Here is a 16,816-nt window from a genome sequence, read left to right as displayed (position 1 = left end):
AGGTGATTCCATCATTTTGCTGGGGGACTTCAACACTCACATGAGCAACAACAGAGATGTTCTGTTGTTGGACTTATGTGCAATGCATGGTTTGTCCATAACGAACACTGTGTCCAAGCATAAGGGTATCTATAAGTGGACATGGTACGAACATGAACTGATGGTGGATACCAGAGGTGAGGGGGGCTGTCAAGCTGAAGAACGAGGCCTACCAGGAATTATTAGCCCGGGAGTCTCCAGAGGCAGCTGACAGGTACCGGCATGCCAGGTGGAACGCAGCTCGGGTGGTTGTGGAAGCAAAAACCCGGAAGTGAGAGGAGTTTGCTGAGGCCATGGAACGGTGATTTTCGGTCGGCCTCAAAAGGGTTCTGGCAAACCATCTGGAATATCAGGAGGGGGAAGCAGCTCCTGGTTCCTACTGTTTACAGTGGGGAGGGGGTGCTGTTGACTTCACCTGGTGGTGGAAGGAATACTTTGAGGACCTCTTCAACACTGTTTTAGATACATTTACGCGCCTTCGAGACATTAGCCGGCACGGGGCCAGAGGGGGCTAGGACGGACTTGCCCATCACTGGGGCTGAGGTTGCCAGGGTGGTTAAAGGGGGCCCCGGGGGGTGACAAGATTCATCCAAGGTAGCTCAAGACTTAGGATATTGTGGGGCTGTCATAGCTGACACACCTTGTCAGCAGTGTGTGGAGGTCAGGGACAGTACCGCTGGAGTAGCAGACTGGGGTGGTGGTCTTCGTATTGAAGAAAGGGGACCGGAGAGTGTATTCCAGTTACAGGGGGATCACACTTCTCAGCCTTCCTGGGAAAATCTATTCCGGGGTACTGGAGAGGAGGGTGAGATTGACAGTCGAATCTCAGATTCAGGAGGAACAATGCGTTTTTCGTCCTGGTCGTGGAACACTGGACCAGCTTTATACCCTTGCGAAGGTACTGGAGGGAGCCTGGGAGTTTGCTCATCCAGTCTACATGTGTTCTGTGGACTTGGAGAAGGCTTATGACCGGGTTCTCCGAGGTGCTCTGTGGAGGGTGCTTCGGGAGTATGGGGTTTGGGACCCGCTACTGTGGGTGATTCGGTCTCTATATGAACGGAGCAGAAGCTTGGTCTGCATTGCTGGCAATGTCAGACATGTTACCAGTGCATGTTGGGCTCCGCCAGTGCAGCCCTTTGTCACCGGTCCTGTTTATAATAATTATGGACAGGATTTCTAGGTGCAACATGGGTGTTGACGGTGTCCAGACTGGTGGCCTCAGGATTGCATCACTGCTTTTTGCAGATGATGTGGTACCGTTGGCTTCATCTGCTGGGAACCTCCAGCAAGCTCTGGGGCAGTTCACAGCCGAGTTCGAAGTAGCGGGGATGAGGATTAGCACCTCCAAGTCCGAGACCATGGTTCTCAGCCGGAAATGGGTGTATTGCCTTCTTAAGGTCAGGGAGAAGGTACTGCCTCAAATGGAGGAGTTCAAGTATCTTGGGTCTCATTCAGGAGTGATGGTAGAAGAGATCGAAAGCTGGATTGACAGGTCGGAGTGGCGTCTGCAGTTTTGCAGGCGCTTAACCGGTTCATCGTAGCCAAAAAAGAACTGAGCCTGAAAGCGAAGCTCTCGATATATTAGTCCATCATCATTCCTACCCTCAAATATGGTCATGAACTGTGGGGTAGTGACCAAAAGAATGAGAATATAGGCGGTCGAAATGTGGTTTCTCCCCAGGGGGCATGGGCTCTCCCTTAGAGATAAGGTGAGAAGTTTGGGTATCTGGGAGAGTCTCAAAGTAGAACTGCTGCTCCTCCACGACGAAAGGAGCCAGTTGAGGTGGTTTGGACACCTGGGACAGATGCTTCCAGGGCGGTTACCTGGAGAGGTTTTCCGTGCATGTCCTACAGGGAGGAGGCCCTGGGGCAGACCCAGGACGTGCAGGAGGGATTATATCTCTCGGCTGGCCTGGGAACACCTCAGCATCCCCCCAAAAAGCTGGTAGAGGTGGCTGGGGAGAGGGAGATCTAAGTATCTCTCCTGAAGTTGCTACCCTTGCGACCCGGATCCTGGACAAGTGGGTGGTGATGGATGGGTGGATGTTTCATATGAGCCGCAGGACCAAAATACATTTATGCATGATATCCTGGGAAAATATAATAATGCTGTTTTTAAAAGATTTTTCAGTTCAAATACCCATACTGGAAGGTTATTGGGTGGATTAAAAACATTCAGGATTTACGCTGAATTGTCTTCACAGTGAAGCTGATGATGGTAAAGAATGGGGGAACAGCTTGGACTGCTATCAAACGGCAGTCCGTTTTTATAAACAGTGTCATAAAATAGGCTTCACTGCCGCAGGACGACCGTGTCCTTGATTTGAATGCTTTGTAAAGTCTTTAGACACGCTGAGGCACAGACAGCTTTCAAACAAGCACGAAACCATTAAATATAAATTCAACACAGGTTGGCCCACTTTTCAGCAAATTTAGGTCAGTTCTTTTTTTGGTGGCGTTCTCCATTTTTAACTTGTAACATTTCCTAGTTAGACACTTGTATATTGAACCCAATATTAAAATTAACTCACCTTGCATGACTATCTCTGTATCCTTCATAACCTTCTGCTCTTGGCAGTGCTCCTTTTATAATAATCAAAACGTTTTTAGTATCAATAATCATGTTCCATCACAGTACAGAATATAAAATTAACTTAAAAACTTAACATATTGTATATGTGTATATATTGACGTGTACATATGTACAGTCCTGAGGATAAGTCTTAGTCAAATAAAATGTTTAAATGATGTTGGCGTAAATGTATGCTATTATGACTGTCTTTCAAAATCTCTCCCAAAGTCACCACAGTTTTTGCAGTAATCATTCAAAACACGTCTTTAATGACTTGACCTCTAGCATACCCCGTTTTGCTAGGAAATAAAGCATAGTTTTATGTTGGTATGACAAGGGATTCAAACAGAGGGATTTGCAGTAATATAAAAAGTGTAAAAAAGGACAGTGTGAAACAATGGGGCTGGACTCATCACTGAATATACATAGATCCTGAATTGATGTACATAATGAAAATAAATATTGTACTGGCTAGGGATGTAAAATTTTGGCCTAAAAGTGAAGCAATTTTGTTTACATAGGGAAGGATTCAATGCATTGGAAATCTTTTATTTGTACCACAATTTTTAACTTCACTTAAATTTTTTTTTAATTAGTTTAATTATACTATTAACAGAATAAAAAGAAATATGAATCTCAGACCATATAGAAAGCGCTACCCGATTGACTGCTTTCACCTGTGGTCTTAGGCCAACTAGTAAATTCAACACAGGTCATTGTTGCGGGGTACATTGATGTGGAAATTTTGACCAATACCAATATATTTTTGTATGCTAATATCACTCGACCAAGTGCATGACGGAGGACAGACAAAGCCGAAGGGCCATTGCTGAAAGCAGCCTTGCTCACTACCCCATTGGCAGTGCCTGTCTGGCTCCCCAAGTACAGCAGAGACCAGCCATGGGAGCTGTTTGAGGACCATCTGCCCAGAGCAATGCCTGGGACGAACAGACAGTGGCTGTCCACCTATCCACTGCGCTCAAACCGCAGTTCTCCAGACCCTCATAGACATTTCAGTGCTTCTCTTTAGCGGAGCTGAAAGAGGCACTAAAGCTGCGGTTTTGGAGAAGCAGAGGGGAAACAGAGGCCTGTTAGCTGTTCGGCATCAGGTGGCAAGGCAGACTGGAGTGACTGGGAGTACTATGGTGCATTCGATTACACTAGCCAACAAATTTTAGGGAATTTTTTGCTTCTTCCATAATTTTGGGTGAAACCAATAGATTTTAATGTGCTGAACACAAATATGTATTTGAAATTTTTGAATCAGGTAGGGTTTTAAAGAAAACTGTGCTTATGCATTTAACATTATAACGTCTTCAGTGGCATAGGCCTATCCTATGATATTGCAACGTAAGCAACACAAGAAAAGATTAGAAATGTTTTGATGCCGATTTTCGTTTGTAGTCACTGTCCGGGGCTTCATGTATCAGTGTCCAACAATAGCCCCCCCAGCATAGACAGACTCCACTTTCCCTGGTAACGTTTCTCCATGTTTGCAATTTCTTGGTGAAACTTTTCTCTCCATGTTCGTCACTGACTGCACCAAGGTTGGCTGGGAAGAAATCCAAGTGAGAATGTAGAAAGTGCAATTTCAGTGATATGCTGCAGTTCATTGATTTGTATGCCTGGAGCAGACTTTCAACCTGTTCGACGTAGTTTGGTGCCTTGTAATTACCCAGAAAGTTAAAAACAACATTCTTGTAGGTGATCTATGCGACACGTTCGACACCCTGCAGCAGTCAAAATGACTGTCCCTCATCACTTCATGGGTCTGTGGACCAATAAAGATGCCTTCTTTCATCTTGGCGTCACTGAACCATGGAAACATCTGTCACAAGTGCGAAAAGGCTTTGTTGCTCATTCATTGCCTTGAAGTTTTTCATTAGCCCAAGTTTGATGTGCAAAGGTGGAAGAAATATTTTCTTCGAATCAACCAGTAGCTCAAGTGCAACGTTCAGCCCAGGAACCAATGTCTTTAAGACATGCTTGGGCTTGCCTGAACGTGCCCAAGTACATATGATGAGACAGATTTCCATGAAGAATTTGATCTAAATGAGTCTCTAGTATAAATTACATTAGTTATTTTTAAATACAATAGTTCTGACCTACTACTGCCAGGAATGTAAACTGGAATACCCATTACTATGCAAACCACTCGTATTCTAACATTGCTTCCCTACTATTAGAAAATTAGCTGTTTCTTAAAAACCTTGCCCACTGGTAGATTTCAAAGTTAATTCTGTGATCAGCATCGCAAAATCTATCTTGTGCACAAAAAATTTTGAAGGAAACAAAAACCATGTTGACCAGTGTCATTTCCCTCCAATTCGGAACTCGGATGAAAACGTCAGAAAACGACACGAAAAACTTCACTTCCCGTCGGAAACTCGCCTCTTTACGCCTGGTTATGGTTGGTTATGGTGTAAAAATATTCGCTGTAACACAGAGTTGAGATCACGTGTTTCCTGTGGAGGTGGAGCTCCACTCTACACGCATTTGCAGCTGGACCCTTTTAAAATTGTTTTGTTCTGCGATCCCACTACGCTTGCTATTTGCTGAAACCTGACGGCTAGGATAAACTTAATACAGACATGTCATGTAAAGTGTGCTTTGAGCATTAAACTGTGGGGGACAATGTACACCATGCAACTTTAATATTATGTGTTTTCATACGTATTTATTAATAATTGCACTCGCCGCCACTGACTTTAAGCAAGACAGTATATGCCCATGTTTTGGGCTGGGTGTGGGCTGTCCGATTGGGGACATACGTTTTACTACCTGAAAAATAATTTGCCTTTCTCAGTGGACCTACCCATTGCTTCCGCCATGATTGTTGTAATGACACACTGCCAATTTGGGAACTCGAGTTACCTCACTGGTAAATATGACTTTGTAATGGCGCCCATGCGTTCCCATATCATCTTTATGATTTTAGCGAGTATGTCCCGCCTTGATCTGTCTGGTGTTGTATAACAGCTCAGTTAAACTTTGCCCCATTTGGAAACCGGGGACAGCGAACTGCGCAGTTCTCTTTTTTCTGAATATACTCATTAATCATAGAATAATCCTTGGAACCGCGGCACTATGTCTAGAGCAGCGAAAAGACTGAAAATTGTCCTGAATCACCTGGATCATCCTTCTACTACTCTCGTATCCTTTGCTGGGTTTTGGTCCTTCCTGGCCGGTGAGATCTGGAAGGCTGCGCCGTACCGCAGCCTACATAGTGCGCTGCAACTAAGTAGGGAACGCCGAGGCATAAGAAGGGGATGCTAAGGCCTTGCTTTTTTATTGTTTTTTTTCTTCAAGGTTATATTTTATTTATTTATTTTCATGTTTACATAGTTTAGAAGTTACTCACGCCGTGTTTAACCATTCGCCTTGCTATTCATGAACGATACATTAATTTAACGCGATCTAAGAATTTTAGTGCTGCATCGGAATAAAGCGTAATACATAATGGACTTGTCTATGTTTTCTTTAGTTTTAATATATGCTGCAGAAGTACCATCTAAAAAACTTGAAGTCCGCTTCACCTTGACTGTATTCAGATAGCGTCTCCTACTTCTGCACCGTCGGTGTCCTCACATTACACTTTACCGCTGCGGTAAGCTGATTATGATTAACTAAAAAAATTCAAACAATTGGACCTTCAAAGTGACGCTGATCAAGCAGATTTATCTGAGTTTAAATGTTTGTAAAAATGGCATTTAATAAAGCAGATTGGGCCCAGTGCAGTATTTTAGGAAAAGGTACAACAGCAATTACCAGTCTGGCATTTCAGCCTGCGACTTTCTGTCCTTGCTGATCCCACCAGCAAATTTTATGCAGGTAGAAAATTTTTTAATAAACAAATAACGACTTATTCATTAGTGTTACATGTTTGTCTCCATTATTGAGTAGAAGTCAGTGGTCCTATTTTCACCACATTGGATATGGTCAGATTGTCCTGACTGCTAAAGTGATGTCGTCACTTCCAAATGCTGTGAAACAACTTGCTGCTATAATGGGTGCCACAGGCATACTGTTTTGTGAGACAGGGATTGTGTTAATGGACATTTCTGAAACAGAATTTGAAATAACTGTTAAAATGAGACTAGCGAATGATGGACTGAGTTGTAAACTTTTTTTTAAAATCTGATTTCCAGGTACACCCTTGATAACAACGTCCTGACACCTGAGCAAAGGATTTTCTACGAGGAAAATGGCTTTTTGCTTATTAAGAACCTCGTGTCTGCAGAGGACATTGAAAAATTCAGGCAAGCCTGTGAACAGCCATAACTGACAAAATATAATTTGTTCCAGCAGTACAAAATTTGTTTCCATAGATTTATGACAATTTTCAGTTTTATCTCTGCACATCATAGCATGGTCCTTAGTGGAAAACACATGACGACCCTTATCTCTCAGTGTACGTAGCCTGGTAGTTTAATATTTCAAACAAAGTTTCATATTAATAGAATATAATAGCTAGAACCACACACATTAGTTAATAGCTACTTTTTGAAAATCAGATACACGTTTTTTCACATCCATGTGACAGACGTCTACATATTACCTTGCTTTGACGTTACGGAACTCATGTCGGAAAATGTGTATTATAGGAGATGAAAACGAGATTTGAGAAAATTTATTGCATTTTTCCAGTTTGTTTAGTTGATCTCTAAAGCTGTGTGTCTTTAACAAGTTTAAAAATGACAAGTTTCTCCTACCATTCAGAATCCGTAATCCTCTTTTGTGGTGATGATAATGATGATGATGATGATAATTAATAATAATAAATCCAACCAGTGCAGGATTATGGTGAGCCAGTTCCAGGAAGCATACAGTGTTATGATGATGATGATAATTGTTGTTATTATTTGGCCACTTCTCCAACATGGTAACAATTTTACAGAAGGACAGCTTTTTGCAGAAATAATTCACTCGTTTAAGGTGCAATAGCAGTGATGTTCCATGGACTGATGACCTTCAAGTCGATGCCTTTAAGCACCAAGCTATCTACTAGCTCCAAAATGTAGCCTGCAACTGAAGGGTCTCTCTGCCATAAAGCAGACGATCCACAGCGAGTTTGATGAAAGCGTGAATGATGCCTGGTCAGCTGGTCAAAGTGCAGCTTTTGACCCATTTAGCTCACCTGCCAGACAAGATTATCTCTGCAATAAATACTCCATCTTTCTAATCATGTTGGAGTGAGCTGTGTCAATCTCCCTTCATTTTACTGTAATGTTGAATGGCAGCTGTTTCAGGCCTGTGTGATTCTGGGTCACACTAGGAAGTTGTCTCAGATGTGATATGCACAGATGTCTGTCTGTCCTCTCAGGACGGAGTTTGAACGCATCTGTAGGAGAGAGGTTTACATCCCAGGTCTGATCATTATGCGGGATGTGGCCATCGCCAAATCAGAGTTTGTCCCTGACCAAAAGGCGGTGTCCAAGCTGCAGGACTTCCAGGAGGACCCAGAGCTGTTCCGCTATTGCTCCCTGCCTCAGGTCTGAAAACACACTGTCACCCTCAAGTCCCCATCAAGGCCAGTCCCTGCCAGTAATCTCATTATGGCCTAATTTCTAATATGTCGACTGCCTTGGTTTGATTACCCGTGCACTCCTTGTGTGTCAGATCCTGAAGTACGTGGAGTGCTTCACCGGCCCGAACATCATGGCCATGCACACCATGCTCATCAACAAGCCGCCGGATGCAGGTGAGCTTTCAAAGCTCTGCCCGCCTTCCTATCAGCACATGGCAAGGCTGTGATGAAGCTGGCACAGCATTTAAAAGCAGTTTGAAGATGAAAGAAAAATGTGAAACATCCTGCATATATTTTACAAACATCACACCCCGCAATAAGAGACAGAGACAGTATCTGTCTTAGATAAAAAAAAGTGGCTTTTATATACAGTACTGTGCAAAAGTCTTAGGCAGCCAAAAAAATAACTGTCATGTTGGTGTAAGACTATGCTGTTACGCCTGGCAAAGTGTGTCAGCTTAGCCATTTCAAAACCTCTGCTAAAATAACCCTGTTATTTCCAGCAGCCATACAGTACACCCGTGTATTTTTTTTACCTGACAACTAGCCCACCTCATATATCTATTCAATATCTCGTTCTCTTTTTTTTAGGTAATTAAGTTAATTAAGCTGGTGGTGAAATTTAATAAACATATTTTTCGGGTGCCACTGAGGAGAAGTTCGGGATCTGAAGTGGTGTTCATCTTGCTATCCAAGTAGATATCAGTAACTTTCTGGAGAACAGAAGGCATTTTTGCTAGTTTTTATTGTGTTACTCGTAATTTTAATATAATGTTAAATAATATTTTTTGTTCTAAGACAATGTGTACTTGCTACCCAGATAAATAGCGTCAAACATTTCTTTTGAGAGCCTAAGACTTTTGCACAGTACTGTATTTACTTAGATATATATTAGTAAAAAGGCAGTTTTTGTGATTATGCTTTTTATTAGTTTTCAACAGAGCATGCAGAAACGGAAACATCCAAGAATTTTTTTTTTAAATCCTAAAATAATACAGAAAACAAAAATGAGTAATAGTAATAAACAATCGGCGGATCTGGGAATAAATACAAAGTTTGACAAGGACATCACAATGATAACACAGAAACATCAATGGCACAGAATTCTTGTAATAGATAAGCGAAGTCCCTTCTGCGCAATAACTGTGGATTAACTAGCTCTATTCATTCTGGCAGTAGTCTCTTCCAGTGGAGTGATCATTAAGCAAGGATGTAATTCAGAAGCATTTCAAATTTGTCTGTCTTAACTCTGCAGCTGTGGGTCTTTTTTATTTATTCTTTTTTTAGTGGCAGTAAAGTCTGAGAATACCAGATGCTTTTCACAGTAGGCAAAGTTCAAGCGAAGAGATTTAAGTCATTTAATAAGCAACGACTATGTTCGAGCATGACATCAGTGCAAAAAGACTTGGACACCATTCGAATGGCATACTTCCAGAATTAAGCTATAGTGGGGCAATCAGAAAACACATGAAGGAAAGTGACTGTGGAATTATGGCACAGTGTTCAATGTGGGCTCAGGGAAATACTCATTTTGAAGCCTCTGTTGGTGTCATATAAGGTCGGTGAATATTCTTGTAATGGGTTAATTGATGTGCTAAACACTTTCATGTCAGGTATAAATTAGACCATATGTTTTCTCAGTCAGTCTTGGACACCCATACATCCCTGTTCTGCTTTCCATACTGAAACAGTATGCAGTGCTTTCGTAGAGCTTATTATGAATGTACAGTCAAAACCCAGTTATAAGAATTTTTCTTGTCAGGATGGAGAGCAAGCAACAGAAAACAACTCTTAATAGATTTTATCATTAACTAGGGATGACGAGTTGGTTACAGTCCGATTTAGATCACACATATGGAAGGGAAAGCACTAGGAAGGAGACAAAAACTTCACTGCCCTTTTACTCCCTTCACCCTCTGCAGCTATACAGTAGGTGTCAGCCATGCTCCCTCAGGTTATGACTATTTGGAAAATGGCAGTGTGTTCCTTTCAAACAGCTTACCATAATAAATGCAAGTCGCAAATGTGCATATGTGAGTCCTTGACTGTCAGAATTGGGAGTAGAGGTGTCACAATTGTTCAGTTAAACTTGATTCTTCAGTTTGTTTGTTTTTCAAAGTGTCAGTTAACATTTACCTTCTCGATTTCTCAGCAGTACAGTTTTCCTGATTTTCTTCAAATATTTCTATTACTTACTATAGGGAGCTCTCTGGGAAACTCATTTAATAGCCTGCATCTACCGCTGGTTGCGGCACTGTAATGCATTTGATAAATAAACTTGATGAACCTGACACATTTTTATTTGATATGGAGGAAGGAATATGAAGCATAGTGGATGTAGGTCCAAATATAAAGAGAGTGAAAGCCTCAGTTGTGTGGGATCAGTTCACATTGAAAGTGAAGGAAAAGTGCTGTCATTACAAAACTTAAATATCCACAATAGTGCAACTGCAATGCAACCGCATCTTAAAAGAAGACATTCACGGACTCACCCAAAACCCAGGTTAGCCATAAACAGCTTATAGTTATTAATTAAGGTTATGTCACCTTTAGCCTCTTGGAGTGCCCTATTCTGTGTTTTTCATCACTTTCATTTAAGTTATTGTGCTGAATTTGCTTTATGCAATTCCTATAACCGCTAAAACGAAGATTAGCCCCATTACTTAGCTGCATCATCTTACATAGTATGGTAGACTATATAACAACCATATTATTTGGTTATATATAATTTTAATTAATAACAATATTTATAAAACAAAAAAGAGTTGCTCATTTACCCAAAATAAACTATAGCCAAATGGAACTTATCTACCAGTAGAGTTTGTCAAATAAGTTGGTGTTTCTGCAAGCTGTTCCAATAGACATGTTGACAAATCATTTGCTTTTGCTCAATATTGTTTCTATGGAATCCAAAATAACTTCATACAGTGGAACACAAATGTCTTTTGGTGACCAGTTCTTCTTCACTGTTCTCTCCTCACGCATGTTTGTTAAATTTCTCACAAACGTACCATGCTGTCTATGAGTACATCCAACAGCACGGCAGTAAACTCTATACTGATACTAGATAATCTTGTGAAGGAACCATCATTAAAATTGTATCCCATGCAGAGTTTTGTTTCCTCTGACAATATTGAAATGTTTTAGCGTTACTTACTGGCTTAACTCGGGAAGAACTGAGATAATAAACTATGTGACGTTTGCCTGTTTTCAACATTTACAAAATACAGTCATTATAGAAATACAAGTACAAATAATGGAGGGACTTAAAATATGATTAGGCTACACTGCTGTTACTGTTTTTCTGTACATCACATGCACAACACAAATACACCAACAAAAGCCAGAATATCATTGCTGAATCGGTATAATTTCTTTTGTTATCAGATTTTTCACTCTCATTGTCTGTACATTACTTGATTATTAATCGTGACAGCCCTAGCTGGGAGCTGAGCGGCGTGACGTTAGACCTCTGGCCTGGTTCCCTCATAGGGAAGAAGACGTCTCGTCACCCCTTGCACCAGGACTTGCACTACTTCCCTTTCCGGCCTGCTGACCGCATCGTCTGTGCCTGGACCGCCATGGAGCACATTCACCAACGTAACGGCTGCTTGGTAGTGCTGCCTGGGACCCACTGTGGCACCCTGAAGGAGCATGACTACCCAGAGTGGGAGGTCTGTGTGCCTGCAGGAGGGAGGTACTAATGGGGAGGAGGGGTGGGATATGGAGCTAGATGTCCCCTACAGAGCTGGGTACAGACCCAAAAGCTGAGGACGGTGCCGTTATGTTCTTATGTTAATTTTAAATGGTGTTGATCCTTGTACAGTTCTTGCCTATTAATCTACTCTCTCCCCATCCTTTGAAGTTTTCTTAACTTTATTTTAGCTGCAAGAAAAGGTCTTTCACCTAGCGGGGAAACTACAGATTCTTTCATCTCCTTGTACTTCCCTCTCACTTTCCACTGGCATCCAGGGTGGAGTGAATAAGATGTACCATGGTGTGAGGGACTACAACCCAGAACTGCCCAGGATTCACCTGGAGATGGAGAAAGGAGACACAGTGTTCTTTCATCCTCTGCTGATCCATGGGTCGGGAATGAACCAGACTCAGGGCTTTCGGAAGGTAACTGTCTTATACAGAACCCGGTGTAGATCTCAGGTTCTGCATCAATGGATTCTTGGGTTCTAGAGCAGGCTGCATGCTGCATGCTGATCTTTGAGGGTGTGGATCCAATAAGTTTTAGAGATTAAATTTTAATTAACATTTTGTAAAACATCTGATAAAATAAATTAGATCTGTTTATACTGTAGGGGGCGGCATGGTGGTGCAGTGGTTAGCACTGTTGCCTCACACCTCTGGGACCCGGGTTCGAGTCTCCGCCTGGGTCACATGTGTGTGGAGTTTGCATGTTCTCCCCATGTCGTCGTGGGGTTTCCTCCGGGTACTCCGGTTTCCCCCCACAGTCCAAAAACATGCTGAGGCTAATTGGAGTTGCTAAATTGCCCATAGGAGTGCATGCATGAGTGACTGGTGTGTGAGTGTGCCCTGCGATGGGCTGGCCCCCCATCCTGGGTTGTTCCCTGCCTCGTGCCCATTGCTTCCGGGATAGGCTCCGGACCCCCCGCGACCCAGTAGGATAAGCGGTTTGGAAAATGGATGGATGGATGTTTATACTGTAATTTTTGTACAATTATGTACATGTGCAAGTCAGGATTTTCCATAATATGTTCCAGTATTGGGAACCAAAACTCAGTCCTTGGAAATTTTCCCAAAAATGATCCTGTGGACTGAGTGAGTTTTGGAAGTTTGCCCATCAGTTATTTTGTTGTGTCATGGCTAAAGCTGTTTTATGTGCCCATACCTTCTGCGGACCAATAAGGTATGCTTTCATAGTTACTATGATGGCAGGTACTTAAACACTGAGTTTGTGCATTGTGAGGTCTGAGGTTGGGGATCCTGCTGTGTAAACACATCAGCAACTATGACACTCACATTCCACCCCACCTCTGCAAATGTAGATGGCATTTCGGTGTTTGTTCTTACGTCCCAGAAACATAGCTGAAATCCACGTGGCTCTCCCTCCCCAGGCCATTTCCTGTCACTATGCCAGTGCAGACTGCTACTACATTGACGTGAAAGGGACAACGCAGGAGAACATTGAGAACGAGGTGCAGGAGATAGCAGCCCGGAAGTATTCCCTGGACAGCATAAAGTTTCAGGTAGGAACTGAAGTGCATGGAACGTTAAGTGTTAACATTTCAGCTTAACAGCTTGACATTCAAGATTCAGCAGATGGCTGTTGTCAGTCCATCAATATACCTGTTTGCGTCTAGAATGAAATATAGTCTCCCTGAGCCCCATGGTGCTCTATTTGCACATTTACTAAACAGTATACTATGACTAACATTTACTAGACAATATACTCTACATGCTACATTTACACAGTGACTAGATGATACGCTACGTATTATACAATTTATTCATTCATTAATTCATCACTATAATATAACAACATGTTCAGTAAAGTGTTTATTAGTAAACAGTGAATTGGGATTTAGTGTTTAGATTAGAAGTTCTCAGTCAGTGCCGGTGGTCTGGCATCCCCCACAGGGACTTACCTGGATGGTCATGCTGTACCGTCCATGTAAGCAACACCTGCCTTTATCCTAATTAGGATTGCTTGTTTAAGAACATAAATGTTCGCAAGAATGAAGTAGGACCTGAAAGTAAAGCAAAAACTAGCGAAACAAATATTTTTTTCACTTCTCTTCAGTTAACCTTGGTGTGGAACGACAGCCTTTCATTCTGAGTGACCTAGGAAGGCAGTTAGTGCCTCTGACAGGAAACACATTCTTCTGAAGGCTTGCAGTGGTGATTGTAGTTCTGCCCAACATTTTATTTGTGTAATGGAGCTCCATAGCCGAGCAGGAAGTAGCCTCGCAAGCAGGGACGGATTATGGGTTGTGTGGGCCCCTGGGCAAAACGTTCGCGAGGCCCCCCCCCCACCACCACCACAACCACCACAATTCAAGGGCCCTTGGCAGCCAAACGCCCTCCCTATAGGGTTAGGGGCCCTTGTAGGCAGAGGATCAAAGAATGTAGGCCCTCTAAAATAGACAAACGAAAATACATTGTTGATAAGCGTTGCAAATTGTTTTGGGCTAGGGGCCCCACGGGCCCTCTGCACCCTAAGGGCCCCTGGGCAGCGGCCCCGCTGGCCCGGTCCGTAATCCGTCCCTGCTCGCAAGGGAACATTTCACAGAACGAACTGTGTTAAGACCTTCGTAAACACCAACATTCTACATGCTAAAGTTAAATAACTCTTTGTGTATTAGTGTATATGTGTTTCTTCAGTAAATGAATAGCTGCTTGAAGACTGCAGACACAGCTGCCTTCAGATAAAAAGGGTTCCCACCCTTGTGTTACATTCTTTTTTATTTTTAGTGAATGCTTGTGCCTCTGCTCTGTGGACTTTGCATGTTCTTCCTGGGTGCTCTGGCTTCTTCCTGTAGTCCAAAGATATGCAGTTCGGCCAATTGGTGTCTCTAAATTAGCCACAGTCTCTACGTGTGTGTGTGCATGTCCGCGCCTTTTGGCAGACTGCCTCCTGCACAGCATGTTCCCTGGGCTTCTGCTCCCTGCTGCATGAGATGGCTCCAAACGCTCATGATCCTATTATTGGTCAAGTTGGGGGTCTAATCTTGGTGGGGGCAGGAGGGAATCAGATCCGGATGCAGTTTGCCTGTTGTGTAGTGGTGTAGTCGATACATTTGCTTTTATGTGAGGGGGGGGGGGGTGGTGTATTTTCAAACGGGGGGGATAGCATCCACTTGCATCATATCACAACCCAAGCACTGCCTTGGACTGATGTTTTTCCAACATGCTTTATTTTCATTTAAGGTTCTCCTTCTGCTTTTTTTGGTGCCATCTGGCATACAGGACACCTGGGCTTTGAGGGGCCGCCTGGTGCAGGGGGAGCGAACGTCAATTTGAAGGGAGCTGGGATGACCGAGCCCTTGTCTCTGCCACCTGAAGCTAATCCATGTGGATGACGGGCATCGTGCCAGTGCGTCTCACCTCTCAGACACCTTCTGTGTAACTGATGTCACTTTGCCTGAATGATGAATCCGTTGCTAATTTTTAGGCGGGGCCTGCAGGTTTGTGATTTGTGGTCAGTAGCACTTTAACCATGCAGTTAATGTTCTCCAATTCTCTAATAGTGTCTTCACTGGATAGTTTGTAATTTGGGGACAATTTTAGTGATAAAAGGGACAGGTTACAGGTTTTTAATATAATCTGATATAGTCTTATATAATCTGATATAAGACTTCTCTAATGTGCTGTAATACTGGAAATCTATGTATCAGCATCAGAATGCCTTTATTGCATGGTTGCCTTTTTAGTCAGTAGTGGGAGGGTCTTTTGGCCTCCACTGTAATAACTCAGCTTTTTAAAACACTTAAGAGCATGCAATGGATGGAATGGATGAAAACAGTAGTATGTTGCCTTAAATAAATTCATTAATTTTTTGAGTTAATCTGTTCATGAGTTTATTAAACACTGGCTTGGTTCTGTATCAATGTTGTTAAAGAGCCACATCACCGTCACACAGTGATTGATGTTTTGTTTTGAGCGACTGCCTGAGCTCCTTCCCTTGGTGTGGCCATGGCCAAAGAAAGTTGTAATATTAAATGACACGATTTCCTCTCCAATGAGAGAAGACATGACAGGTTTTTTTGTGGTCTGACCTTTTGAAGCAGAAAAGCACTTTGAGCATTAGCCACTGAACTACTAGAGCTCATAACTCATTCAATAAGAATCATGACGGATTTCTGGGTAAATTAGTATTGCTGGTGACTGAAGGGTGTAGCCCAACTCGTGTGAAACATCGTATACTTTCTGTGGCCCTGGGCCTGTCATATCCATCTTTTTTTTCGTTTTATTTTGATCTCATTTGGTTGAATAACTGGACCAGGAGCAGATGAAAGACTATAGCTGCAAGCCAGCCTTCATGACACCCATTTTTTATTATTTTTTAATTAGGTTTTTTTTTTATGTAAGACACCAAAGCTATAATGAGTCAGTGTTATTTAAGGGAGTTGAGAGGGTTATTGATACATGAGCAAGCTTGGAATATATGAGCCATTACTCAGCCTGCATCAGGAACAAAGTGTCCACCTGTGATTTGCTGAAAAGCGAGCCAAGGAGAACCGGTCCATAATGTGGTACAAGGCAAAGCATCTCTTACACAGGCTTGTGCCCACTTTTTTTATTCCCATTTCCATAGCAGACCAGGCTCACACAGCTGTCTTTTGCCCTGAAAAACAGCTTACTGAAAAGGCCATGAAGGGGGAAATTTACCTAATGCTTTTAGCCCGGAGCCCTCTAACATAGAGTATTGGTACCGGATGTGAGTATAGCTTAATGCATGTTTAATTTCACCACACCCACACTCACCATGGCCTAATGATCTGAGATGTTCCAATATGATCAACTGTGTCGCCACAACAAGTCTGAATGGTGAGCATTCAAGGGATTTGTTTATTCTTTTCCAGGGCCCTTTTGGAGGGAGGTACCTGGTTTTGAAGGGGGGAGGGGCCCTGCAGGGAACCATGAGCACAAATTAAGCAGTGTTAGACAGGCAGAGACCTCCCTAGAGGTAGCCACACTCCCTCACT

At 42.6% G+C, this 16,816-nt stretch overlaps 1 protein-coding gene across 2 annotated transcripts; it reads left to right on the top strand.

The window, feature by feature from the left end:
- The first annotated feature begins 5,110 nt into the window (after positions 1-5,110).
- On the top strand, positions 5,111-15,675 carry phyh (phytanoyl-CoA 2-hydroxylase). 2 transcript variants are annotated; one of them, XM_049006578.1, is made up of 10 exons: positions 5,111-5,492; positions 5,675-5,764; positions 6,163-6,218; positions 6,760-6,870; positions 7,935-8,103; positions 8,231-8,312; positions 11,631-11,812; positions 12,111-12,260; positions 13,226-13,357; positions 15,078-15,675. In XM_049006578.1, the coding sequence occupies exons 2-10, from the start codon at positions 5,699-5,701 to the stop codon at positions 15,129-15,131; spliced, it is 1,002 nt and encodes a 333-aa protein (XP_048862535.1). In that variant the 5' UTR covers positions 5,111-5,492; positions 5,675-5,698; the 3' UTR covers positions 15,132-15,675. The 2 variants fall into 2 exon arrangements, with proteins under 2 accessions (XP_048862535.1, XP_048862534.1); XM_049006577.1 differs by having other exon boundaries at positions 5,113-5,764.
- The last annotated feature ends 1,141 nt before the right edge of the window (positions 15,676-16,816 follow it).

This window comes from Brienomyrus brachyistius, chromosome 3 (genome assembly GCF_023856365.1).
Source record: "Brienomyrus brachyistius isolate T26 chromosome 3, BBRACH_0.4, whole genome shotgun sequence".
In the NCBI taxonomy this organism is placed as follows: domain Eukaryota; kingdom Metazoa; phylum Chordata; class Actinopteri; order Osteoglossiformes; family Mormyridae; genus Brienomyrus; species Brienomyrus brachyistius.
This window is presented reverse-complemented; position numbering and strand designations above follow the sequence as displayed.

Excerpts from the sequence above, each read along its gene's own strand:
- phyh (XM_049006578.1), top strand. The coding sequence starts at position 5,699 with ATGTCTAGAGCAGCGAAAAGACTGAAAATTGTCCTGAATCACCTGGAT. Across the intron at positions 11,813-12,110 it reads ATGACTACCCAGAGTGGGAG|GGTGGAGTGAATAAGATGTA; the intron begins GTCTGTGTGCCT and ends ACTGGCATCCAG. Across the intron at positions 13,358-15,077 it reads TGGACAGCATAAAGTTTCAG|GACACCTGGGCTTTGAGGGG; the intron begins GTAGGAACTGAA and ends TCTGGCATACAG.